Here is a 23,289-nt window from a genome sequence, read left to right on the forward strand (position 1 = left end):
TCTGACATATTTGTCAGTATGAAAAGTGCCCCCCCCGTTGCATCTGTGGAGGCTCTTTAGATGTTTGTGAAAGGGCTTCGTGGAGGTATTTCACAGAGAGGGATCTCTGCTGAGCTGATGGAAAGTCCATCAATGGGTGCTCAGCAAGCGAGCGTTACAGAGAAACCAAGCATTTTCTGCCAAATCTCACCGTCTCTCGTCTTTCCTAGAAAAACCCCAACAAGAAAATTCCACTTTTGCTCTCGATAAAGTCTGTAATAGATATCAAATATTCATGGCTGCGGATACGTGTGACAATGATATTTTTTAGGGAGCCTGGTGAGCCTCTAATGTATTCAGACCCTGCAAGACGCTATTTCAGAAACCTCACTTGGAGTATTTCAGTCCGCCAAGACCAAAGTTCCATCAGGGATGGCGACAAGGGAAGCCAAAATAAATCCCTGCAGCTTATTTTTTGTGTGTATTCCAAGATTTAGGCTCTATCAGTGCATCAGGAAATCAATGCGTGAAGTGTGAATAATCTGCGAGAGAGAGGAACTTCAAAACCGCTGACACAAATACAGAAACCTCGGCGATGCGGAATGGAAACTGTTTCATATGAAGACGTGTCGCATCATCACAGACGTGATATTGATTATTCAGTCCAATGTTTTCCAGTGCAATGGTCTCCAAAGGAAGCCACCAAGAAGGTCGAAACCCTTTCAATAGTATCACGGAAAATACTATGGTAAATCAACATGAAAGCCTAAGACAAAGAGCAAACACTCCTGGAGGATTGTATGATAGTGACACAATGTAATATGAGACCAACATGACTTGACTGACTTACTTTGACTCTCCAGAAGACTGGCTTTACAACAACAACAACAACAACAATGACAACTTTAAACTGGCCAACTATTGTTTTAATACCACCAACAGTGGGGAAAAAAGGCCGCGGCAATATTGTGGACAAACCTACAGACTTTTATTTTTCATTTTCGTATTAAAAGAGGAAGGACGGTGCCTTTCTTCTTCTTCATCATCATCACCATGCTCTGTCAGTTGGTGAACCACCGTCAGGCTTTGGTTGTGTGTTAACGCCCTCGCTGGTGCTCAGACCTGTGACACCTGTCAATCAATCTGGTCTGCAGCGAAGCAAACAACACGGCAGCGTCCATCATATGCATTCTCCATGTTTGAACAAAAGTGCTGTGAGAGAGAGTGTGTGTGTGTGTGTGTGGGGGGGGGGGTTCATGGCTCAGCCACAGCCGTCCATCCCGCCAGGCTCTCCCACACTAGGAAAACACTAGTGAAGGGATCAGTGACAGCCACACTGGAACTCTGACAACAACCCTCTGAATCCAAAAGCGAAAAGCTTCCGCAGCTCGCCTCCCTCTGTGTTCATTCTCACTACGGTGGGAGGGTGAGATTTGACAGACCTTTCCTTCACAATGGCTGCTACATATTTATGTAGATTCATTTATAACCACGGACTTGGTGCCATCTGCTTGTTCTGAGACTTTTTCTCCAGCGGGTTGTGCGAGAAAAAAAAAAAGAAAGGTCTGACAAACACGAATGAAAATACAGAATTCAGCCATGTCCTTCTTCCTACTGAAGCAGCTGTGTTTAAATTGAGGGGGGGGAGGGACTTTTGGATTGGAATTGATGTTTTTTTTTGTAGCCATGAGGTAAGAGAGAGGAGCTAAAGAGGCTGTAAAAAGTTCCTCTGTACACTGTAAAAATGAAACTTAAAAGCCCCTGTTGAGAAAATGTCACAGGCAACGATAATTGCAAAAATCTGTAAGATGTTTTCTTTTAGAAGATGTGAATTGCCACATTTTTACTTGCAGACTCGCTTCTTCTCCTGAATATAAGACTCTGCAATGAGGCACTACGTTAAAACAGCACTGATTTGACTTGACCATGCACAAAGACATGCATTTTCCTAAAAGCAAAAACGTTTTCAACATTAACACGCCTCCCAATTAGCCTTCACTGTACGTCTGAACTGCCAAAGCACCTCGATACGTCAGAATGCAAAGATACGTCCTGATTGCACTCCAGCTGAGTCTTTAATCAATGCACTGAGCCAATCGGGGATTGACAGGGAGACATCAGACTGGCAGGAAACCAACAGCACTTATATTGCTGCTCCAGCAACACTATCAGATTGAAGCTTGGATTATTATAAGACGAGTCTGGGGAGTGCCAAATTTGAGTCCTTTTAGCCTGTCAGCTGTGCAGTTCCACTCGATTTTCCAGGTCAATCACAAGTTTAAAGAATCCACTAAAAAATTAAACATTAAAAACTAAAGAGCAAAGTCTAAACACAGAAAAACATGCACAAATATTACCTCAGCAACTGGGATGCCTTCAGGTGGGCGACATTGGAGCAGCACCTCCTGTTCAAGGGTCACTTCCTTTCCGAGGGGCTCCTGGTCAAATGTCTTCCTCAAGTCTGCGATGAACAGACAGAAGCAATGTTTAATATTAGATGGCAAATGCAATCAATAATGGAATATTAACATTATCAATATAGGTTCAAAACAAATCCTGATGAAACTCAAATTTATTGAGCACTGGAAAGAAACAGGAGATGAGATTTGCGTTTTCTTCAGGACACCAGTTAAACTCACCTGAAGCATATAGAAGGAAAATAGGGAAAATAGGGAAAAGGGGTTCCGCTCACTGTCCGATGACAAACCCGTATTATTGGGGTATGAGAGACCTGATAGAGTCGTGCAGTGTTGGGCTGGTGGATTACTGAAGGTGTCATGCTACTTACTACAGACTTATTGGGTGTGATGGTTCTCTCTTGGAGCCACTGAAGCGTCAAATCTACAATAAAACCTCCAAAATCCACTGATACTATTTCCACTTGCACTATTTCGAGCAAGACGCGTTCTTTAGCTTTGTGACTGACACATTTTTATCCAAAGTAGTAACTGCTTCGATCCCTCCTATAAACAATGCCACACACTAGTGATCGACTAAAATGAAAAATGAAACAAATAAATAGCATCCTGACATTTTATAATTAAACAAAGTTACAAAGTAACTAAAACAAAGTTGGTGAAAAGGATGAACAAACTAGGATTTTTTTTTGTCTCTGCCAGCATGAAACACGAAATCACAATAAAAGTAGACTAAGAAGGTTCAATGGAAATTTACCTTATTTGAAACGTACAAACTTGTAAGCAGATTACTTGTAAATTATTGATTTCAGTCTATTTTAGTATATTTTGATAAAACTGTAAACAATTATAATGTAAAATGAGAGTTTTGCATCATATGAGTAACAATGTAGTACCTCACAAAACATTGAGGTATGTATCAATAATTCCTGCTGCTCAATGAAAATCATCTCAGCATGGCATTGGCTGGTTTAGAATGGACAACAACACCTGGAACTCGCCTTTGGTTGTCTCCACGGGGAAGCCTTAAGCAAGGTCTGCTCTGCACCAACGTGTTTTACAATGATGATGAGTTTTTGTTTCCATCCGCAATTATTTTGGTCAAAATTCCAGAGGCTGCTACTGCAAACTGAAATTAAAAACCTGACACCTGTATTATTCTTCATCCTGATTTACAGACCTTCGCCAATACTTGACAAAGCACAGCAAGTAGCAGCCTCTCCCCTGTGGAGTTTCTCCCCTCTTTACCTCTGAAACGTACTGTGGGACATTGAAGGGTGGGGGCAGCCAGCTGAGCTGGCATTCCTGTGGCAGAAACACCGTTCCCTCCTCAGAAAACACTTCTCGCCTCAATTGCCCTCAGACAAGATGTACATCTGACAACGATTACCTAAGGTGTTTGTTTGGGGGGGGTCGCTACTATTCATGCCAGTTTTTTCCCCCTCCATGCTAAGTAAATCCTTGAGCATTGATGCAAATCAAAATTAGGAATAAAGCCATTTAATTAGGGGAAAAGTCACTAGAAATCAAATTTGAGCACTCAAAGAAGAATTGCAGACCCACAAACAAACAAGAAAATTAATTTCTAGCATTCTAAGCAAACGCTGCCCTCCAGCAATCGATTTGATTCATTTGTTTAATTTACGTCTGCCCAATACTTTTTCACGCTTTTCTTGCAGTCAATCAAAACCATTGGCAATACTTATAGGCTGGCCATCCGTTTTGCATGCCTGAAAAGCGCCTCGTAACTCCACCAGGCTGGCTCTAGCTCGCTGGCCGATTAAACTGTATATAGGTTGTGGAGGAGGAGACAACAAGCCCAGTTTCCATTAGTCTAACAGGATGGAGTCTGGTCTGGTTTTGACAAGAAGCCTGGAAGAGAGCACCCAGAAGAGGAGCTAATCCATTCAGCGAAAAGATGATGCGAGGGGGAAGCGGGGGGGTCCGCTGTGATTTGAGGAGTAGGTTAGTGCTGGAAGGCTGCTCATCACGGATGATTATAGGAGGTGGAGCAGCGGGAGCGTTCTCTGTGGGAGACCGAGAGGAATGATTCTGATTCACTAGGCCGGTGCAGCCGAAGCAGTAATGAGAACATTGACTGCTGCATGGTTGAAGCTCATATACACGGAACTCAAAGCCAAACTCGACAGGAGACAGGGGAGGGAAATAAGAGAGGGAGATACGGGGAAAGAAAATTTATTTTGTAAGAACCGCTAAATGGAGTGGATTTAAATGTGTATATATATATACATATTTTTTTACTTCATAGTAAAGAAAATCATTTTGCAATAATCTGCTATGAGTCTCAAAATGACTTTGAGAGGAGCTGAAAGTTATGATCTAGCTGCTAAACTTGCAGCCCGGCAGGTAGAAAGCCTCCGCCGCTTTGCTATGCAATGTGTTTGTGCTGCAGAAGCATCGCCTCGATGTCACAGTTAGACGCTCACAGTTTCAGATAGTACTTCAAATTCATTGAACAGTTCAAATGAACCTTAAGTTAAGAGGGAACAGAATGCTTCTCCATGGTTGAGTTCCGCTGTGCAGTCGGACAAACACACAGGCGGAAACCGACCCTACAACGACATGTGTTCTCTGACATATCTGTTGTGTATCCACGGTATACGCATTCACTGCAGCAGCAGACTAATGATGAAGCGATGGCCCAAAAGGCGTGGCTCGGATACTCACAGGCGATTCGGACGTGGGCTCTGCGGCTCTTCGTGGTCCCTGCAGAGCTCCAGGCCACACACTGGCACCAGAAGTCTTCCGGGCCGAACAGCTCCTCCACCTGCTGCCGGGTGATCTCTATGCTGGCCTCTCTCACCACCAGGCCTGTGAGGATGGATGAGAGGAGGTGGGAATGCACGGATAGAAGAGAAGACATAATAAATAGAGGAGAAAGGAGGGAAGAAAGTGTCAAACACGGAGGACCTTGAGTGCACTGCCGGAAATCGGAGTCAAATTCTTTGTGTGAGTGCTTGGACACTGGGTAATTGTAATATTTGAGTGTGTGTGTGTGTGTGTGTGTGTGTTTGTCAGTCTGGCAGTGACAGATCCACAACGCTGAGCTGTTTGGGCCCGGGTCCTGTCGGGGGGGGGAGGATTGTCAGCCTCATGGCTACCACAATCCTATTTGCTAACTCCTCTGATTACCGCTCATCTGGGTGCCAGGACCCAAACAAACAAATCACCCCCCCCCCCACCGCAAAACAAATGCCCGTAGCCACAGCTCGCCCGCTAGAGCAGATTAAGCTACCGCTCTGTACACATTGACGTCTGTATACGGATGCATGTGGCAGCACGACTTATGCGATGCATGAGTATCCTGGGAAGTAGCCGGTTGTTCCCGTCCAGCATCGTGCCTCATTCCGGCTGGATCCACCATTCTCTTTTGATTGAGTGAGGTAATTGTGAGCACAATGGTGGCATCGTGAAGATAATTAACGCTTTCAGGTGGCGAGGGGTCTTGAGTAATGCAAGCTTCACTCCCTCGCGTGAAGGATTTGTGTTGAAAACTATTCTGCACATCATTGTGCAGCTCATTGTGCAATACGAGGTTTAGCTTATGTGTGTACGAGTACGTGAACAATCACAGCCTTCATGGTGCAGCGTCTGCTCTGCAGATTGAGCCATTGTATTGTCGGTATCTGAATATCTAGCTGAATGAAAAGGTAACTCTAAAATCAACATGCGTCAACAAGCCTTTCACACATCCTTCATGTTCTGGCACAGGCACCAAGTTCCATCCCACACACCAGCTCAGCTCTCATGTAAAATGTACTGTTCTGTGTGCTTGTGTGTGTGTGTGTGTGTGTGTGTGTGTGTGTGTGTGTGTGTGTGTGTCCAGGGGTGGAATGTCCGCCTCTGACCCTCGAGCGTTGGTCTAAGAGGCTGTGCATCCTCCAATCGAACATGTCAAGAGCGTGGCTACAATGAATTAGAGCGCGTCACACGTTGAGCAGCAAAACCGAAATCAATGCTCAGAAACAATAAGTAGACTGCGAATTCTCTCGGGGTGTAAAACCCACGCCAGAATCGGTTAATTCATCTCCTGCCTGCACGCCAGACTTTTGCTAAGGGACGTGGCGCTGCAAGAACAAGACTTGTGACGTGCTGCACCTGATACCCCCGAGGATCACCAGCGGAGGAGAAGGGCACTGAACTCATCCCTGCTGACCTCATCCAGCGGCGCGACATGTTTGCCCAGCTATAGGAGCGCTACGCTCCCTTAGCAACACCCTCGCATTACAAGCGAGCCAACCAAACAGACAGCCGCTCCACTCAGTCTGCAATCAAGAAGGGGCAAACCTCATCTAGCAGGGGAGGGGCTACTTCCCACCCATCCACAAAGTCATTAGTGGCAGAAATGATTCTCCAATACTCCCCTATTAATAGCTGGTTGAAGCGCGACCCCTCATTGGAGATGATTCATTATTAATGTAGTCATTAAAGTAAGTCCAGCTGCTTAGTAGAGCACTGACTAACATCATTGATCGGAGCAGTCGAGCAGAAGACGAGGCATTGGTCACCGAAGGAGAACTGAAGGGAGATGGAGGAGGTAAGTGCTCTGATTAACTGGTCAGACGAAGAACTCTCCTGTTTGATCCTCTACCTCAGAGCCCAGCGAGTGACGAGTTGTCTGCAAGCGTATATTAGAGCAGCTCGAGCTACACCTAATTAACTCGCCGCTCGTTGGCTCAGATCGATGCTCCTCTGGATCACAGAAGAGCAGCCTCCTCTTGTACTGGGAGGTAAATGGTGCAGTCCCTCAGGTGATGGCTTCATATTTATCTAGCTGTAGTAAGTCATCACCTCTGGGGAGGGCGATTCATAAAAAAAGAAATAACAGTCGCACCCCTTTTTCATTCTTACCTCCTCCGAAGAGGCATCGGGCGAATTTGGCCTGAATCGATGTCTGTGTTTTTCTGTGCCGAAGCACTAAATCAAGGTAGACGGCGATAAATAGAACACGCCTTTTAAGTGACAACAGGTCTCTACAAAGTGTTTATAGTACCTTAAAGACTGCGCAGTACTAGGTTTGTACATACTCTGTTCCCCAACAAGTCCATGATTTTTCGTGGTTTAAAGTTGACATTAATATCAAGCCTTTGAAAGCAAAACACATGCAATGCAACAACGTGTGTGTGTGTGTGTGCACGCATAAAGTCAACAGCACCTTAGGTTGTTGTTGTTTTTCCAGGTATCTGGTGAGATACTGAACGGATTCAGCGCTTAACAAACATTCGCAGCTTCCTTCTTAACCTCATTATCTTGCATTTCATGTTGTTTTCATAGGATGAGTTCTTGCCAGCATGAGTGGGAAAAAGGGTGATACAGAACAAAAAAATAAATGCAACCAGACACACGGAGTAGAGGGAGAGGAAGGCAGGGAAGGAGAAATCCGATTCCTTCAAGGTACACAGTCAGTGGTATCGATCAGGCTGGTCAATTTTTAGTGGTGCTCCTTTTTTTTTGTCAATCTTGGGAAATCAGAGAGCAACAGAGTGGGTTGAGAGTGGCTACTCAAATCCAATGGGCTCTTGTGGGTGTTGGGGTCCCATGCAAGAGCATAAATGAATATCTGTGCAGCAAATAGCCGGTGGATATGGCTGTGAAGAGTGGGTGCGTGTGTGATGTGTGGGTTTTGTTTTCCATGTTGATACTTTTAGCAAAAAAAATCTTCTGACACTCGGGCACCACCTTCTAACTCTTCTTTTTTTATATAATCATCATTTTTGAAACACATCCTCAGATCTGTACACCGAGTCAAAACAGAAATATTTTAGGTTGTTGCCGTTTCTTTTATGGTGTTATTGACTTAAACACGCTGCAGCACATTCACATTTGCTTCTGCATCTTGTACCTTTTCTGCAAAGATTAGCAAAAGCAGATTTGATAAGGCATTTATATTCACTGCCTCAGATACAAATGCAAGAGATTACTGGTCCGATATAAGAGCGTGGCGAAACATTCACATGAAAGTGAAGCAGCAGCTGTGAGTGTGTCTGTTTCAGTCAGAAAAAGAAATAAAAAAGCAGCATGAAAAAAATGGGTGAATGCGATGTGATTGGTACCTGTGGGCGACAGAAAGAACTTAATTTACAATGTAGCAGCTGAGCGCGGCCAATCATCACTGAGCTGCTGTGTGTAATGGCTCTGCAGCCTTCGGGGGGGGGGGCAGAATTCTGTCGAAAACAACCCCGCGGGATCTTCACTACCTTTAAGCCCTCTAACGTTCAGAGAAACATGTGCACAACCACATACCTGCACACAAGGACGCACACACATCCGCAGAAGGAAGGAAAGAAGGAAGAGATTCTGCAGGGAAAGACAGTCAAGACCTTTCTGGGGATAAGGTTCATAGCACTACAGTAAAGTAGCATCCTTACACTCTACCCTAACAGGTGAATTCTACCCACCTGTTAGTCCATAAGAGTGAGATACAGACACGGACGATGCAGGATGGAGGCAGAAGAATTTAAATCCATTGTGTAAGATCAATCATTTTCCTGCTTAGTTTATGCTTCAAATTTCACATGCAAAAAAAAAACGGATCTGTATTAGTGACTCTTCTGCAGAGAGAGAGAGAGAGAGAGATCGGAGTGCATCCACTGCAGAATAAATTCTTGATCGATTTTGACTACCACTGTCCATGTCTTCGTTTTGAATACTGTCATACTGTTACATCAATTTGTTGTTGATGTAAATTTGGAGGCTTCGCTGTGTGACGAGTGTGTGATGTGGGCGAGTTCTGGTCGACAGATGGACTGAAAACGAGCTGTACACATTTTGCTGCTGGATAAAACGTTACTGACATTAGAACCACCGACTGTTTACTTTTTCTTATTATAACAATAATGTCATGTGGCACAGCTAATTAAAGCCATTATTTTATTTGGCAATGCAGAGTTTATATTTGTGTGCATGTGTGTGGGTGTGTATTGAGTCAGAGAATATGAATGTGCGGGTGATGCGTTCACTGACCAGAGTTCTCGTCAACCCTCTCCTCCACAGTGTGCTCCTTCTGGTGAACCCACTCGCTGTTGCACTTGAAATAAATCTGGGTGGCAGGAGTGGCCTTGCAGTACAAGTTGACCGGCTTGTTCTTGACTATGTAGGCCTCCTCGGGTTCCATCAGAAACACGGGCAGTGGCTCCGGGGGGTCCGAAGGAAAGGTCTCCGGTAGGTCGCCGAGGCCAATGAAGTCGTCATCTACTGTCAGGAGAGAGAAATGATGGGATTTAGTGAGCAGAGTGGAAGAAGGGAGGGAGGAATGAGCGAGTGGAAATGTTGGAGCGGGGGGACAAATGATGGGTTGGAACAGAAATGTAAGCAGACAGTGGGGCGATGCATTATAACCGCAGCCTTTGCATGGGATTATTCATTTGCCCAACGCAGTGAAATCCCTTTCATTTGAGATGTTGGAATGTTTACACAAGTGTATTTTAGAGTGCACCAAATTCTGGGATTCCTCTCAGGCAATAAGGCTGCGTGGATTTAGAGGAATTGCGCATTGCATGGTTTGACCAGAACGAAAAATGAGGGGGGGGGGGGGCAGCCAATAATGAGACGCAGGGTTCAGAGGTCGGCTCTGAAGAACTGAAGTTAGAAGCTGATCTTGCTCTGCCTCCAGTTTTCTTTCTTGCTCTTTGCTTTTGTCTCCCACTCTCTCTCTCTCTCTCTCTCACACACACACACACTAGCATTAGCACTAGCTTACATATGCAGCAGATCTAATGACCTCAGGCTTCTGGCCCAGTTTGTGCCATTCCTCGGATACTTCTGCAGCCGACAAGATACGGCTCCCTGTAATTACGACTCCCTTTCATCTCTGTGTCTTGAATCACACGCACACAACTGCAAGTGTGTGTGTGTGCGTGCATTTGCGTGCACACAAACACAACTAAATGTAGTTCAAAACATTGCGAATGCACAAATATATGGGCAAGCGCACCCCACAAGCGAGCACGGGCTAACTTTCGAAACTCTTTGAAGAGAGGAGGATGAAGCCAATTCGCCAACCCCATTTGTCACCTCGAGTACTTTTCTATTCTTACCATCGAACCGGCAGACATCAATTATTTACAGGAGAGAAAGAAAGAAGGCAGAGTAGTAAAGTCTGCGATACAGTGGGAACCAGAAGGTGTGTGTGTGTGTGGGTGGGGGGGGTGTTAAAAGTGACTCAGACAGACAGACTCAGATTGACACTTGGAAAACGGAGTCTGGAAGACAGAAACAATGCCCAGGAGGACATTAACAGAAAGGCAGACTGTCCGTAGAACAAAAGATTTGATCTGCCCATCACTAATTCCTCCATGCTCTTCTATCTGCCCTCCTCCCATCCTCCGTGTTCTTCTATCTGCCCTCCTCCCATCCTCCGTGTTCTTCTATCTACCCTCCTCCCATCTCCTCTGAGCAGACATCTTCCCATGATGTGTCCCTGCTGCTGCTCGCTGTTCCTCCATTCCTGCCACACATTGAAGTTGATTGGTAGGAAATGAAAGGGCAGGGAGGCAATCGGAAAATAACCAAAGACATCTTCACCGAGGTGGGAGGGGCTTATCGGTGTACTACCTTTGATAGTGCTTGCAAGTCGTGTGTGTGTGTGTGTGTGTGCGTGTGTGTGTGGTAGTGTGCATTGTTCTTTTAGTGTGTTCAGTGTATTCATAAGTCTGACAGCCTTCAGTAGCAGTCGTGTCAAGACAACACATTCCCTGTGTTGTGTTGTATTGTTGTGTTGTTGTGCTGTTGTGCGTACAACACATCCATCAGTAAACAACATATATTCCTTTGACGAGGGGACGGTTACGTTTTTACTACGAAGGGGGTCGTCGACTTACGGCCTTCGCGGCTCGCAACTCTTCGGCTTCACGACCACACTCTAGTCACTTTAAAATCATCTCATCATGGAAATCTTTAAAAAAAATAAAAATAACATTTGTAAAAAAACATAATAATAATACACTATTTACCATTGGGTGCAATTCATTTAAGCTAGAATGTACATTTTGCCAAATATGCGCTGGGGGAAATTCTTTCCAGGAAAACCCCCAAAAATAAAATTGTAATAAAAATTCAACAAATCAAAAGACACAGTTGTGCAGTATATTTGGACATAATACAGTTCTATGGTGGTTGGATTAATCCAGATAATCCAACCACCTTAAAACTATGCTCAGAAATGATTTTTCCATGAAATACCAAAAGGCAAAACTAATGATGATGATTTATGGTTTAAGGTTTGGCAAAGCCATATTGAATACTTTGCAAGACATGATCCAGACAATAAAATAATTCCAGGCAGGCCAGCGTGATGCCGCCGCACCGCCCTGTCGAAACGGGCTTCACTCTTTACTTGGCACTGATTCCGTGACTAATTGGGTCGAGGTCATGAAGCCTCCAGTGACCTGACATTTAAGAAAACCCGCCTCCTTAAGTTGTTCACATGCTATGAAAAGCTGGAACAAGATCATTAGTTGTTCCAATCGGCTTTCATCTCTTGCCATTAAAAAAGACAAAAGACCCGGTGGAGTTTTTCATCCTTTTGGTCTTTACGTAGGTGATGACTCTTTAATCTACGAGTCTATTTTAGTAGACCTCGGCTTGGTCTTTACTTTTCTGCTTTACTTTACACCCACATCCTCAGCCAAGGGACCCTGACTCAGAAACAGGCAACGAGAGCCAAGGAAACTCATTAAAGACTGCATTAGCCTCCGCTCACCCTCCATTCCCATTATCTCTCAATCTCTCTCGCTCTCTCTCTCTTTCTCCCTCCTGGCTCCCATGCTCTGTCAAGCTGTGCGGTACAGAGATCTGAAACAGCCCAGAAAGCATCGCTCTCCTGTTCAGACAGAGAGAGAGAGAGATGCTCGCTCGCCTTACAAACACTACAATCAAGCAAGATTGTATATTCAAAATGATGCATGAGGATCTTTGTGGATATGCAGTTAACAGTGTGTTTAATCACAAAACTAATGCAGCGCTGCGTTATCGCGCCGACATGCATTATGAAATATTTTCCCCCTCTTTCTTTAAGTGTCATATCCCTTTAATGGGGACATTAATCAGGCATGACTCTACTGTTTGATATGCAATATGGATTTTTGCAAGCAGTCGTAATCCCGTGGCTTGATTTTAATAATAATAAAAAATTGCCTCCGTATTGAATGTTTAAAATTTAATGAAATATGTCCTTGCAGCACTTTTATTCAAATTGTATTTTGCTGGGTAATTGAGTGAGTTTTCCCTAATTCACATTGTAAGTCTTATTAGTGAATATTTCTAAAACGCACATTGAATATTAGCTGAATTTCATATCACTTCCAAGATAAATCAGCTGCATATTGCATGCAAAATAAAGTGAATGAATGAAATAAATTAATTTGCCTCCCTGCATTATCAATTAGATTGTCAGGTAGAGGACAGGATACTCTATATATAGATATTAAAGGATGATAATTAATCAAATTAGCTTATCAAAGTGGGAGTACAGAGAGGTGTGAGATGGGCTTGGCAGGAATTCCCTCTCTTGCTACAGTAGGCAGCAATAATCGCATTTAAGTGAATTTTATTTCAAACCGTGCATCGCACGTGGAACAGCCCGCGTTGTATCGAGTATATATTCGATATATCGCCCAGCTCGAGCAGGAAGCTTGACTTGGTAACGTTTTTGATTTCCTGCGATGGGGAAGGACAGGCGACGGTTTGCATCCGAGTGGTCAAGCAGAATAATAAACCACTCAGCGGTCATGTCGACTGAAGCAGGATAAATCGACTGTCAATCAGACCAACGTATAAATGTGCCTCGAGCAGACCGGCCCATTATATTGAGTGAGCGTTAATCAATAGCGACGACCTCCCTCGGCCAATACTTGTTACTATGGGCTGCATACATCCCAACAGTTTAAATCAATAAATACGGCTGGGGGGTTTGTTTTATATGAGCCAAATCTTAAAGACGCTCCATGAGAGTCACTGGCTTATAAACACTAATGTCTCCTTCATTATATACACTAATGTTTCCTTCCAGTTAAGTGTTTTATATACACTCATGCTTCAATATGCATTGTCCGTAGGGCTTCATCCAACGCTGGGCTGTAGCAGGTATTGATTATTGTTAAAACCCAGTGACCCGGTCGATTTCTGAGCCTTTGAGTCAGAACGCACACTCCTATTTCATCTCTAGGGAATCCTGCCATCACAGACGCTAGCAGCAGAGGAGACAAAAAACAGAACAGATAAGTCATGTCTTTGGTGGCATTTGCATGTTCTCTGTGAGGCTGCTCCCTGACCTTCACTCGGTCATCTCTGGGTATGCCTTGGCCAGAGGCGGCTGGTGATTGGCTGCCAGTGTCATGCCAGGCCTTGGCCGCTCTCTGTCTGATCACATCACAGAGCCAGGAAGGGCAAAGTCAAAGCATCGTGGCAATTAAGGCTCATCGGCTGTCTTTGCCTGAAAGTTTACCCCACAAAAAAAACACATGAAAAATAAGTTCCAATCCAAGTTCATCCAGCTATCCATCCCAGGGGCGGGCAAAAGTTTTGACTCGCAGTCCCACAATAGGCTCTAATAGACAGAGTGGCTGGGCCAGGAACAGCTGGATGGAGTGTTTGTGTGAACTTGTGTAAATTATATGAAAGGATTTGGCCTTTTAAAAGTAGCATTACAGGGAAAAGGTCAAATGAATGAGGTTTAAAATTATATCATTACAATTTTATTTAATGATATAATTTGGACAAGTTTAGCGGGGGCCGGATTAAAAGGCCCACCGGGCCGTAGCTTGCCCACGCCTGAGCTATCCTCTCACACAGTAGCTAAATCAGCTCCTATGAAGTAATTATCTGACCTTTTTATTACATTATTTACATCTCTTTTTGATTGATACTGAGAATGTGGTTGCGTATGCTGGTTAGTTGCGTATTCCTGGAGTGGGTAGTGATTAAAAGCCTTCCAATGTGTGATCAATAGTAGATTGGGTACCATCTGTTGTTCCGATGCTTACTCTCCAGCAGTTTTGGTTTTTAAGCATCCTCTCTGCACTGCACTACATTCCCTGCCCTCCCGCCGATAAAAGGCCATTTTGGAGGTTGATTGGAGAATGATGCTGCTACTTAGAGAGTCACTCCAGCACCGATGGAGGAGAGGAGAACCCAAGGAGAGAGAGAGAGAGAAAAGCTCATGAGGAGGAGTAGTGGCTCCCTGGGGCGCTATAGTTGTGATGGGTGAGCTGTCAAACGGCCCATTGTCCAAATTACCCAGCAAGAACCGTGTCACCACCCGGGACCAATTTACGGTACGGTGCAGAACAGGCATCGCTCTCTGAGCAGAGTCCACAGGAGAGACAAGAGACGGGAATGGGCGTGAGGAGGGAAATGGGGTCCAAACCTAACACCTTCCAAAAGATGTAGACTAGGGCGGCGAATAAAAGAGTCCCCCCCCCCCATAGAAAACCCCCAATTAGCCTCATGCAGGTTTTGTGTTTGCTGTGTTTCTGCTTCAAGGCCTCAATGACAGGTGTCAATATAAGTTTGTGTCAAGCCGCTGCGCCTCCACACCCCCACGCCCCCACCCCACTGCCTGCCAGATGCTTCTATCCGCCGGTGCGCAAACACTAAAGCACACTTTAAAAAGCAGCCATTGAATACAGACGACTCTTGCTTGACTTCACTTCTATTCATAATGACTGGCCCTTTTAGCGCAAACTGGCATAACCATGCACTTGTCACATGTCACACCCCTGGATGCCCCCCAAAAGCTAGATTGGGCCATCGACCGACCCCATGCTGGCTGGTGGGCTGTGGAGTGGAGTGGGTCCTTGTCAGAGGAGACATGCTTGCACTCTCTGACCCCTTTACTGTGTGTGACCAGGCGCCTGATGTGATGCCTGTGCTTTTGGACTAATTGGCCCCGGAGCAGCAGGCAGGCAAGCTCATTCTGCTGCCAGAGACAATCAAAAAAAAAAGAACGATTCAAAATTCTAATCAAACAAGCATCAGATGACGACAGGAAGCAACAAGATTCACAACAGGACAGATAACCGATTGACTAACAGAAATAAGCTGTACTAAAAAACAGAAGCAGAATCACAACGCAAAGAGAACCGCATCACAGCCTCTCTGGAAGAAAGCGATCAGGAGAGGGAAAATGTTTTTATGGCCAGAAAACCCTCAACAGTTTACAAAAAAAAATCAAACTGAAATGAAAGAGGAAATGCTGTTGCAAAGACGCGACACTGTACAGAATAACAGGCAAGCTAAAGAGGGCGACTCTTTGTTCGTGTGCCACCAGCATGTCTGCGTCAGGATCAGAGCTGCGCTGAAAAGCGTTTTTGTATTACAGCGTCTGATCGGAGGCGACGCCGAACGAGATATAGAAACCGATTCAAAGGAGCAGCAGGAGGAATCCTTCACCGGCCGTCGTACCATTCACGACTACTGTGAGTGCTTCGCTTTGTGTAGCTCTAATGGCTGCAGCACAATTCATATATATATATATATATATGTAAAAGAGTTGAAAGGTAGGCTTCACAATAGATGTTGGCGTCCTCTCACAGCACAGACAAAATAGCGTCTGTACTTACACAGACTGGAAATGGGAACCTATTTTATTTTTTAAAAGTTGTGATCAAGCTTTCCTTAGAGATTTGTTTGACATGAAATGCTTGGGCTTGCATCGCTCCCGTGCTGCGCTGCCACTTCCATCAGATGAGAAGCAGCCCAACTAACACAATTTAAACGGCCGTTTAAAGGACTTGCTGTGTGTGCGTGCGTTTGTGTTTGTCCATGTGTGATGGATGAATTAATGTGACGGGGCGGATGTAATGCAGAATCATAGATCTTAGCCCCGGGATCAGCAGAGGGAGAACATGAGGTGATATATTAAAGGGCACACACACACACACACCTACACACACTTACAGGAACGAGCGTGACACCACAGACACACACTTGCACCAAAAGCACAAAAGTCTATCCCCATTACCGGCTTTTTATTGTGCCGATTTGAACCCAACAGCCTAAACAGGAGACATGGCTGCAACGCCGCTCTGGTTTTAACGCGGCTCGCTGTTGCACGACATTCTATTTCTTTACACACTGTGTGAAAGCACTGAGGAGGACCAGCGGCGTTTTTGTTGAGAATCCAGGCGTGATGCGCTGCAGCGGCCACGCAGATAAAACCCTGTTTCAGATGACCCCGGGTTCGGACACTAAAAATCGCCCTGATAAGCTGACCACTATTTTAAAGGTGTTTTTTGTTGCGATCACTTAGAGCTGACTGCTGATGCTAATCATCGTAAGTTGGAAATATTTCCCGTAATAAAAGCGTCAGCGTTGAGTTCAACCTAATTGGTATGCTTCTGTTATGCCCCCCCCCCCCCCAACAGGGGTTGCATAAGGTCATGTGGTCACCCGTGTGTATTTGATTTATCTCAAGGCATCTCAGCATCAATGGGTTTTGATTAAATTTGTTTCAGGAGTGGAGTTTTGGCCTTTTCTGAAATGTTTTGCATTATATATAAAAAGAAACATTCAATGATTTGTGTCCACGTCCACGTCCACGCACGCACACAGACTTCACGCCTGTCAATGGCTGTGTTAAGTGGCAAACACTTGGTAGGTTGGAAGGTGTATTTGTATATGTGTGTGTGTGTGGGGGGGGGGGGGGGGGGACTGCATTAGGGAATCACACACTCAGCTCACTCAGCAGGGGGGACTTCTGTCAGCCTGTGATTTTGTCCTTTACCCCTCCCAGCTCTGTCACCTACTCAGCTGCTCACCGCAGAAATAGGTCAACCAGATATAATGCAGGGGCAATGAGGAGCAAGCACAGTCCCCCCCCCTCTGCGCCCCCTCACCCGTTACATTTACCGGCTAAAAAAACAAGCCATGCCCCCAGCCACCCCCCCCGCTGTGGATACACAGGGGCTGGCTGAGGACAAACGTCCCACCCAGCCATAACAGCCATTTTCAGCGTGGCTGGGGTCTCGTACGGAGTGTGGAAACACTCAGAGTTAAACAAACAGCTAAAATGTTCGTCTCTGCTAAATTAAATTAAAGTGGAACATTTTAATAATTGTGTCGGAACTGTTACTACGACTGTACTTTCTGCTTGTCCCGTGAGGGGTCGCCAGAGCGAATCAACGTTCTCCACTTCACCCTGTCCTTTGCATCATCCTCCCCAACACCAGCCACTCTCATGTCCTCCCTCACTACATCCATGCATCTTCTCCTGGGTCGTCCTCTAGCCCTGTTCCCTGGCAGCTCCATCATCAGCATCCTTCTGCCGATATAGTCCCCAGTCTCTTATCTGGACATGTCCTCTCTTACCATGTCTCCAAAATGTCTAACCTTCACTGTCCCTCTTATTGTCTCATTTTTAATCCTATCCAACCTGGTCACTCCCAAGGAGAACCTCAGCATCTTCATCTCCTCCACTTCTAGCTCCACCTCCTGTCTTTTCCTCAGAGCCAGCCATCATGACTGTCCTCACCACGGTCTTGTAGATCTTTCCCTTCCTCCTCGCTGACTCTCTCCTATCACAGAGCACGCCTGATACTTTCCTCCACCCGTTCCAGCCTGCCTGCACACGGTTCTTCACTTCCTGTCCACATTCTCCATCACTCTGCACTGTTGACCCGAGGTAAGTTTCACCCAACTTTACATTTCTTCGACATAACACCCCCCCCCCCCCCCCCCATCATACTTTTATCCCTTTCATCTTCATGTTGTCTTTTCTCTGCACTCTCTCCCGGCTGTGACCTTTTCCTCCAGTGGAACAGGATACTGCCCATCTCCATCTACCTCATGCATTAATGATCTGCGGTACATCTGAGGGCATCCGTCTGACTCCCCAGTCCACTGCTCACCCACTTCCAAGGACAGAGCTCAGCCGGAGCCGAGCTCGGCCACATTCCCTGTCACCCACCGGGGGGAAATGCAGATAAACAGCCAGAGCTAGCGATGGTTCTGCGGCGTAAAAAAAAAAAACTCTCTCATCTCTACTGCATTCATCTCTTTGACACTCCCCAGTGGCAGATATCCAAAATACTGGAGCAGAGGGATGACAGCAGGCAGCAGACATAAGGACACTCGGCCAATTATCTTAGCTTCATGCAAAACCTAATGGCACAAAAAAAAGAGATTCCTCCATGAGGCAGACATATAGCTGGTTCTCTTTAGTACCTCCTGTTTGCTAGCATTTCAAATATATGGTAATGAGAGCTAAATCGCATCCATCTACCGGTACTTTTTTTTTTATGCCGATGTTCTTTACCCAGCAAGCAACTCTCGCTGAAAGATCCCCAAAGTGCTCTTTTGGCATGAGTTCAGCCTTGTCATGTCTGTAGACATTAGAAAAGCAAAATTGAGATAAAATGATGTAAATTCTGCTACTGAAATTCTCCTGTCATGCAAGTCGTGTTTTCAGCCCAATCTGTTCCCGTCACCTCAGCAGAACCTGATGTGAGATCAAATGTTTCACCTTGGCTTCTTGTGCATCTTCTATCAACTATCACTTAAAGTTCCCGACCATCTGTAGAGCTCAACTCTTTCGTCACAAGTTAACTGCTACTGACCAGCAACACCAGAATCCTTTTATCAGGCACCATCATTTGGGTCAAAGTGCAGCCAAAACTGCTGCTTCCTACGGAGTGTGATTTTCATTTCTCAGTTTCTTTATTGTATTTCCCCCCCTCCAGAGCTGCAATAACAAATTCTCTGTGGTAAAAAAGCATTGGGCTCTGCAGGGCTATAATGAAAATTGTAGCGCTTTTCATGCTCAAAAGAATATCCGTTACACATCTTCTTCACTTCCTCCCTTTTGAATCTGCAGCCTATGGGGTGGAGCAAACTTCAAGTAGTGGCGCGATAATTGATGACAGTATGAGATGAGAAATCAACTACTGCTACTTATACTTATACGAATGCATTATTAGTTTCCCATTTTTCATTGTCAACCAAACAAAAGGATGCGTAGGCATCGCATCCAGTCACCTACAAGGACGCAATTCCTAAAAGCCTCAGTTGTATCCTGACAGCTGCAAAAATTCCCATATGGAGAGGAAGGACCAAAAAAACCCAATTTCTTCTGTACTCCCATTCCCCACAGTTCCACACTACAATATTTGAATTTCTGGGATGTGAGGCTCTTGAAGGCTTCTTTTGGGATTTTCCATGTGACTGATTTCTGTTTTCACAGCAGGGGGTGTTAAAGGACAACTGGCACAGAAGCCTCATGAGTAAACGAGAGCAAGCAAAATGGAACGAGAGAGAGGAAGAAGACAGAAGATGTGAAAACTTGTTGTTGTTGTTGTTTTTACCTTGTGTTTCTGTTTTCTGTATTTTATTTAGCCAGTTCCATAATTAAACTCATCAGATGGTGGAGTGTCTAGCTGCTACGCTGGTGCCCCGCCCCGCACATGCATGCCCACCCAGGAGCATGCGTTCAATGGCCGACACTAATGGGGACATGCAAACACACCGAGAAGCTTCACAGACAAATCGAAGTAACAGATCAAAGCGTAGAGTCAGAGGGGCCGAACCGCCGTTTGAAAAGCTACCAAAGGATGGTTTCCTAAAAATCATCCCGGGGGTTGTGCTGCGGAACGATCGCTGCTGTTTCCACTTCATGTCAGGATGCCACACATTTTCCCCAGGCCTGGTTTTACACACATCAAAAGCAGCCTGAGCCTGTTTGTTTGCATTATTTTGTCTTGTGAGATGCTCGACTTACTTTACACTCTTGGTTTTGCACGTGTGTTTGCGTGCAAGTGTCTGTGCGTGTAGCTTTCAGTTTGATGATGGTTTTGGGAATCAAGGCTCACACAGGTTTTTTTTTGGATCACATTAAAGCGCGTGACACACTCGTCTCAAATTTAAAACACGAAAGATTATTACTCAGCATCGAGGATGAGCCTCTGCAGTGGCATCGGCTGTCGGATCGTGTCGGCCGGTAATCCTTAAAAAAAGCACAAAGTCGTTTCTGCAGAGTGAACGCAGCGCATCACAAATGCACAGAAACACACGCAGGGTCTAGTTTAGGATGATGCGATCAAGGGTCTAGCTATAGCAGCTCTGAAATGCCCCCCGTCAGCCACGGGACGGCTGTCAGTCAGGGTCGCCATAGGTCAAATCCTGAACTTGAGCCAGCATGAAGTCAACACTTGTGGTTTTGACTAGAATGCTATTGCAGTTCCATAAACTGAATACATTGTACCATAGCAGTAACACAGAAATGTGGTGGGAGTTGTTATGGGGAGATGTGATGGGTGGGGAGGGGAGGCGGGATTTTCCACAGGTCAGTAGTTCAGCCCACATCCCCCAAACAGCCCCCTACAACCCCCCCTCGCTATTCCAACCACTCTGGACAGAATTATTATTGGTGTCTCTGTTCATGCGAGTGTCCCCGACTCTACAACAAACATTATCAGAACTATGAAGAGCCACGGCGTCCTAAAACCGGAGCGCCCCGACGCAGGCGCCGTCTTTCTTCTCTTTGCCTGTCATCTTGCTCATAATGGGAGGAATAAAGAACGTGCGTATCGGAGATAAGACTGATCAAAATACGCATCACTTCTCTTCTCCTGGAATAATCTAAAACCATTAAAATCCAGAAATGATCTTCCTCGCATTGACAAGGCGACTTGCAGCGCCATGCTGAGCCGCTCCCTCCAGCGCCACGGCCATATTTCCCTCATCTCCACTTTAATGCAGTCGTGTCATATTCCTGCTGTTCTCACAAACATTCGTGCTCATCATGATCTGTGCAGTGTGTCAACAGTGCCATATTAAAAAACAACACACCACGAGAGCGGCCTCCTAGTGTCATCATCAGCTCTCCATCCCCACAGGACGCATAACCATTTAATGGGCTTTACATTAAGCCTCCGTCTGCAGCTAGGATGCTGGGGACACAACAAGCATGCGCATAATGAACAAACATTGAAACTTGCTGGTGATGTGATGTGTGTGTTGCATTCAAATGCATCAGTAAAAATGGAATTTCAATGTGTGGCTTTTCCAGACTTGTGTGATGCTCCAATCAAGTAACGGACAGAAAGAACAAGCTTCTTCTTCCACGTAGAAAGCCTCCTTTTCAGACTGAATTTTACGCCTGTCATAAATATCACAATATCGATGCTACGGTTTGCGAACGTTCTGCCAATTTCCTTCTGGGCAGTTGCCACCCTTTTATTGCTAAAAATTCAAACCAAAACAACACAATCGAAGTGAAAAGCTCAAAGCAAACGCACTTATGCTCCTTCGTACTCCCTTACTGAGAGAGTGCGAACAATAACTGAGACAGTTTTCGCTGTAAATTACTTTTATAAATGGCCAACAGAGAATTTAACGAGAAACCCAGAGACAGAAAAATTATGACCATCTCCATATTGTAAGGAAATAGAAATAAGATCAGGCAGCCCAATTAAAATGTCTTGCAGCATCCGAAGACCATATTTGCCGAGGGGAATGAGCTGCTTGGCAGAGGTTTGTGCTCTCCGATTGCTTTTCTAGTTCACTTCTCGGTCTTCTCCCATTGAAAGCCGGGTAGATCTGTCACTGTGAAGAAACCTCCAGATGTGCACAGTAAATCAAACAACAACTGAGTCGTCCTCCTCGTGCAGATGATGCACTTTGCTAGTTATAATTGTGCGACTGATTAGGCTCATCTTACAGCATATCTCCAGCACTTCACAAAACCCGTCAGGCACATCTGTTCCCAGCAGCACCAAACAAGAGACACACATTAACACGCAACCCAAAAAATAAAAACAATTAGTCGCATTTCAAGTCCTCTGTTCCACGAGAGGGACAGCTGGGACCGCTGGCTCCGAGGGGGGGTGGGGGGGGGGGGCTTCCTGCAGCTAAACATTCAGCATGTTGCATTATTGTGATGATGCATTCAAGATCGTAAGGAGAAGCGAAAAGGCTCAAAAATTAGAATGAGTGTTCCCGTTCTAAATTGCATCAGTGCGAGCGCCCCCGTCTGATGGACGGAAGACGACAAGTCTGCAGAGCTGTCAGTCACACTGCATTAAGAACTAGCTCAGGACACAGCTCAGAGTCAGAGGTTAAAGTCATTATGAGCTGGGAGGCCTCTGCTTTCTGACCTTTGACCTTCATTTCACTTCAGTCTCTTGCCTTTTCTCCACACACACCCCCTGCTCCGAGTTAAAACTAACCTGGCACGGCTGCAGGTCTCCTGCTAGTATCCTATAACACTTGCTCAGGTAAAAGCAAGTGAAGAAATTCAATGTTGGATTTTCAGCATTTCTCAGCAATCGTTTTACATTCATAGTCACTTTTTTTTTTCTTCTTTCCTCGATTATGGCTTGTGAAAATGGCGCATTCCCGCTGCATTTATACTCTAACTGTTCTAAAAACCCCATCTCCTACCTCGTCTTGTCTTTTCCTATCTTCCAAACGTTACATTTGCTGTCGTTTTTATTTTTGATGAGCGAGGGGAACAGGAGGTCTACACCAATGCACTCCCAGCCTGATTCCTTAAATATTTAATGCGATACCAGTAAAACACACACACACACACACACACACACACATGCCTGCACAAACCAGCACCGAGGGCCACTGGTAAGAGCGGGTGTTGTTGCAGAATGCCAATTGAACTCATCTATGGGTCAGTGAGCTTTCCGGTGTGTGTGCAGATACATTCTGGCACAGGAGATATCATCTGCCTCTGTCTGTACAACAGCTGAAGTACTCCAAGTACCCGTTCCACTGCGTAGTATCAGGTAGACTCCATTGGCACTACCTTACTAGTAGCTGCTCTGTGGCGGATCCGGGAGGGGATGGGACAGGAGAAAAAGGACAGGACAAACATGAGTTTGCTAAAATCTTAAGTTAGTAAATTAAAATAGAACAAAGGCAGACCAGA

The 23,289-nt window shown here is 45.3% G+C and overlaps 1 protein-coding gene across 1 annotated transcript in view; it reads right to left on the reverse strand.

The window, feature by feature from the left end:
- Nucleotides 1-23,289, reverse strand: part of unc5cb (unc-5 netrin receptor Cb) — a 68,218-nt gene that overhangs the window by 20,648 nt on the left and 24,281 nt on the right. Inside the window, exons 2-4 of the mRNA XM_068753165.1 lie at nt 9,381-9,611; nt 5,085-5,228; nt 2,337-2,440 (exon numbers count right to left, since the gene is read on the reverse strand). Coding sequence (XP_068609266.1) covers nt 2,337-2,440; nt 5,085-5,228; nt 9,381-9,611 — 479 coding nt within the window. The remainder of the gene's footprint in view (nt 1-2,336; nt 2,441-5,084; nt 5,229-9,380; nt 9,612-23,289) is intronic.

Source organism: Brachionichthys hirsutus, chromosome 19, assembly GCF_040956055.1.
Source record: "Brachionichthys hirsutus isolate HB-005 chromosome 19, CSIRO-AGI_Bhir_v1, whole genome shotgun sequence".
Taxonomy (NCBI): Eukaryota; Metazoa; Chordata; class Actinopteri; order Lophiiformes; family Brachionichthyidae; genus Brachionichthys; species Brachionichthys hirsutus.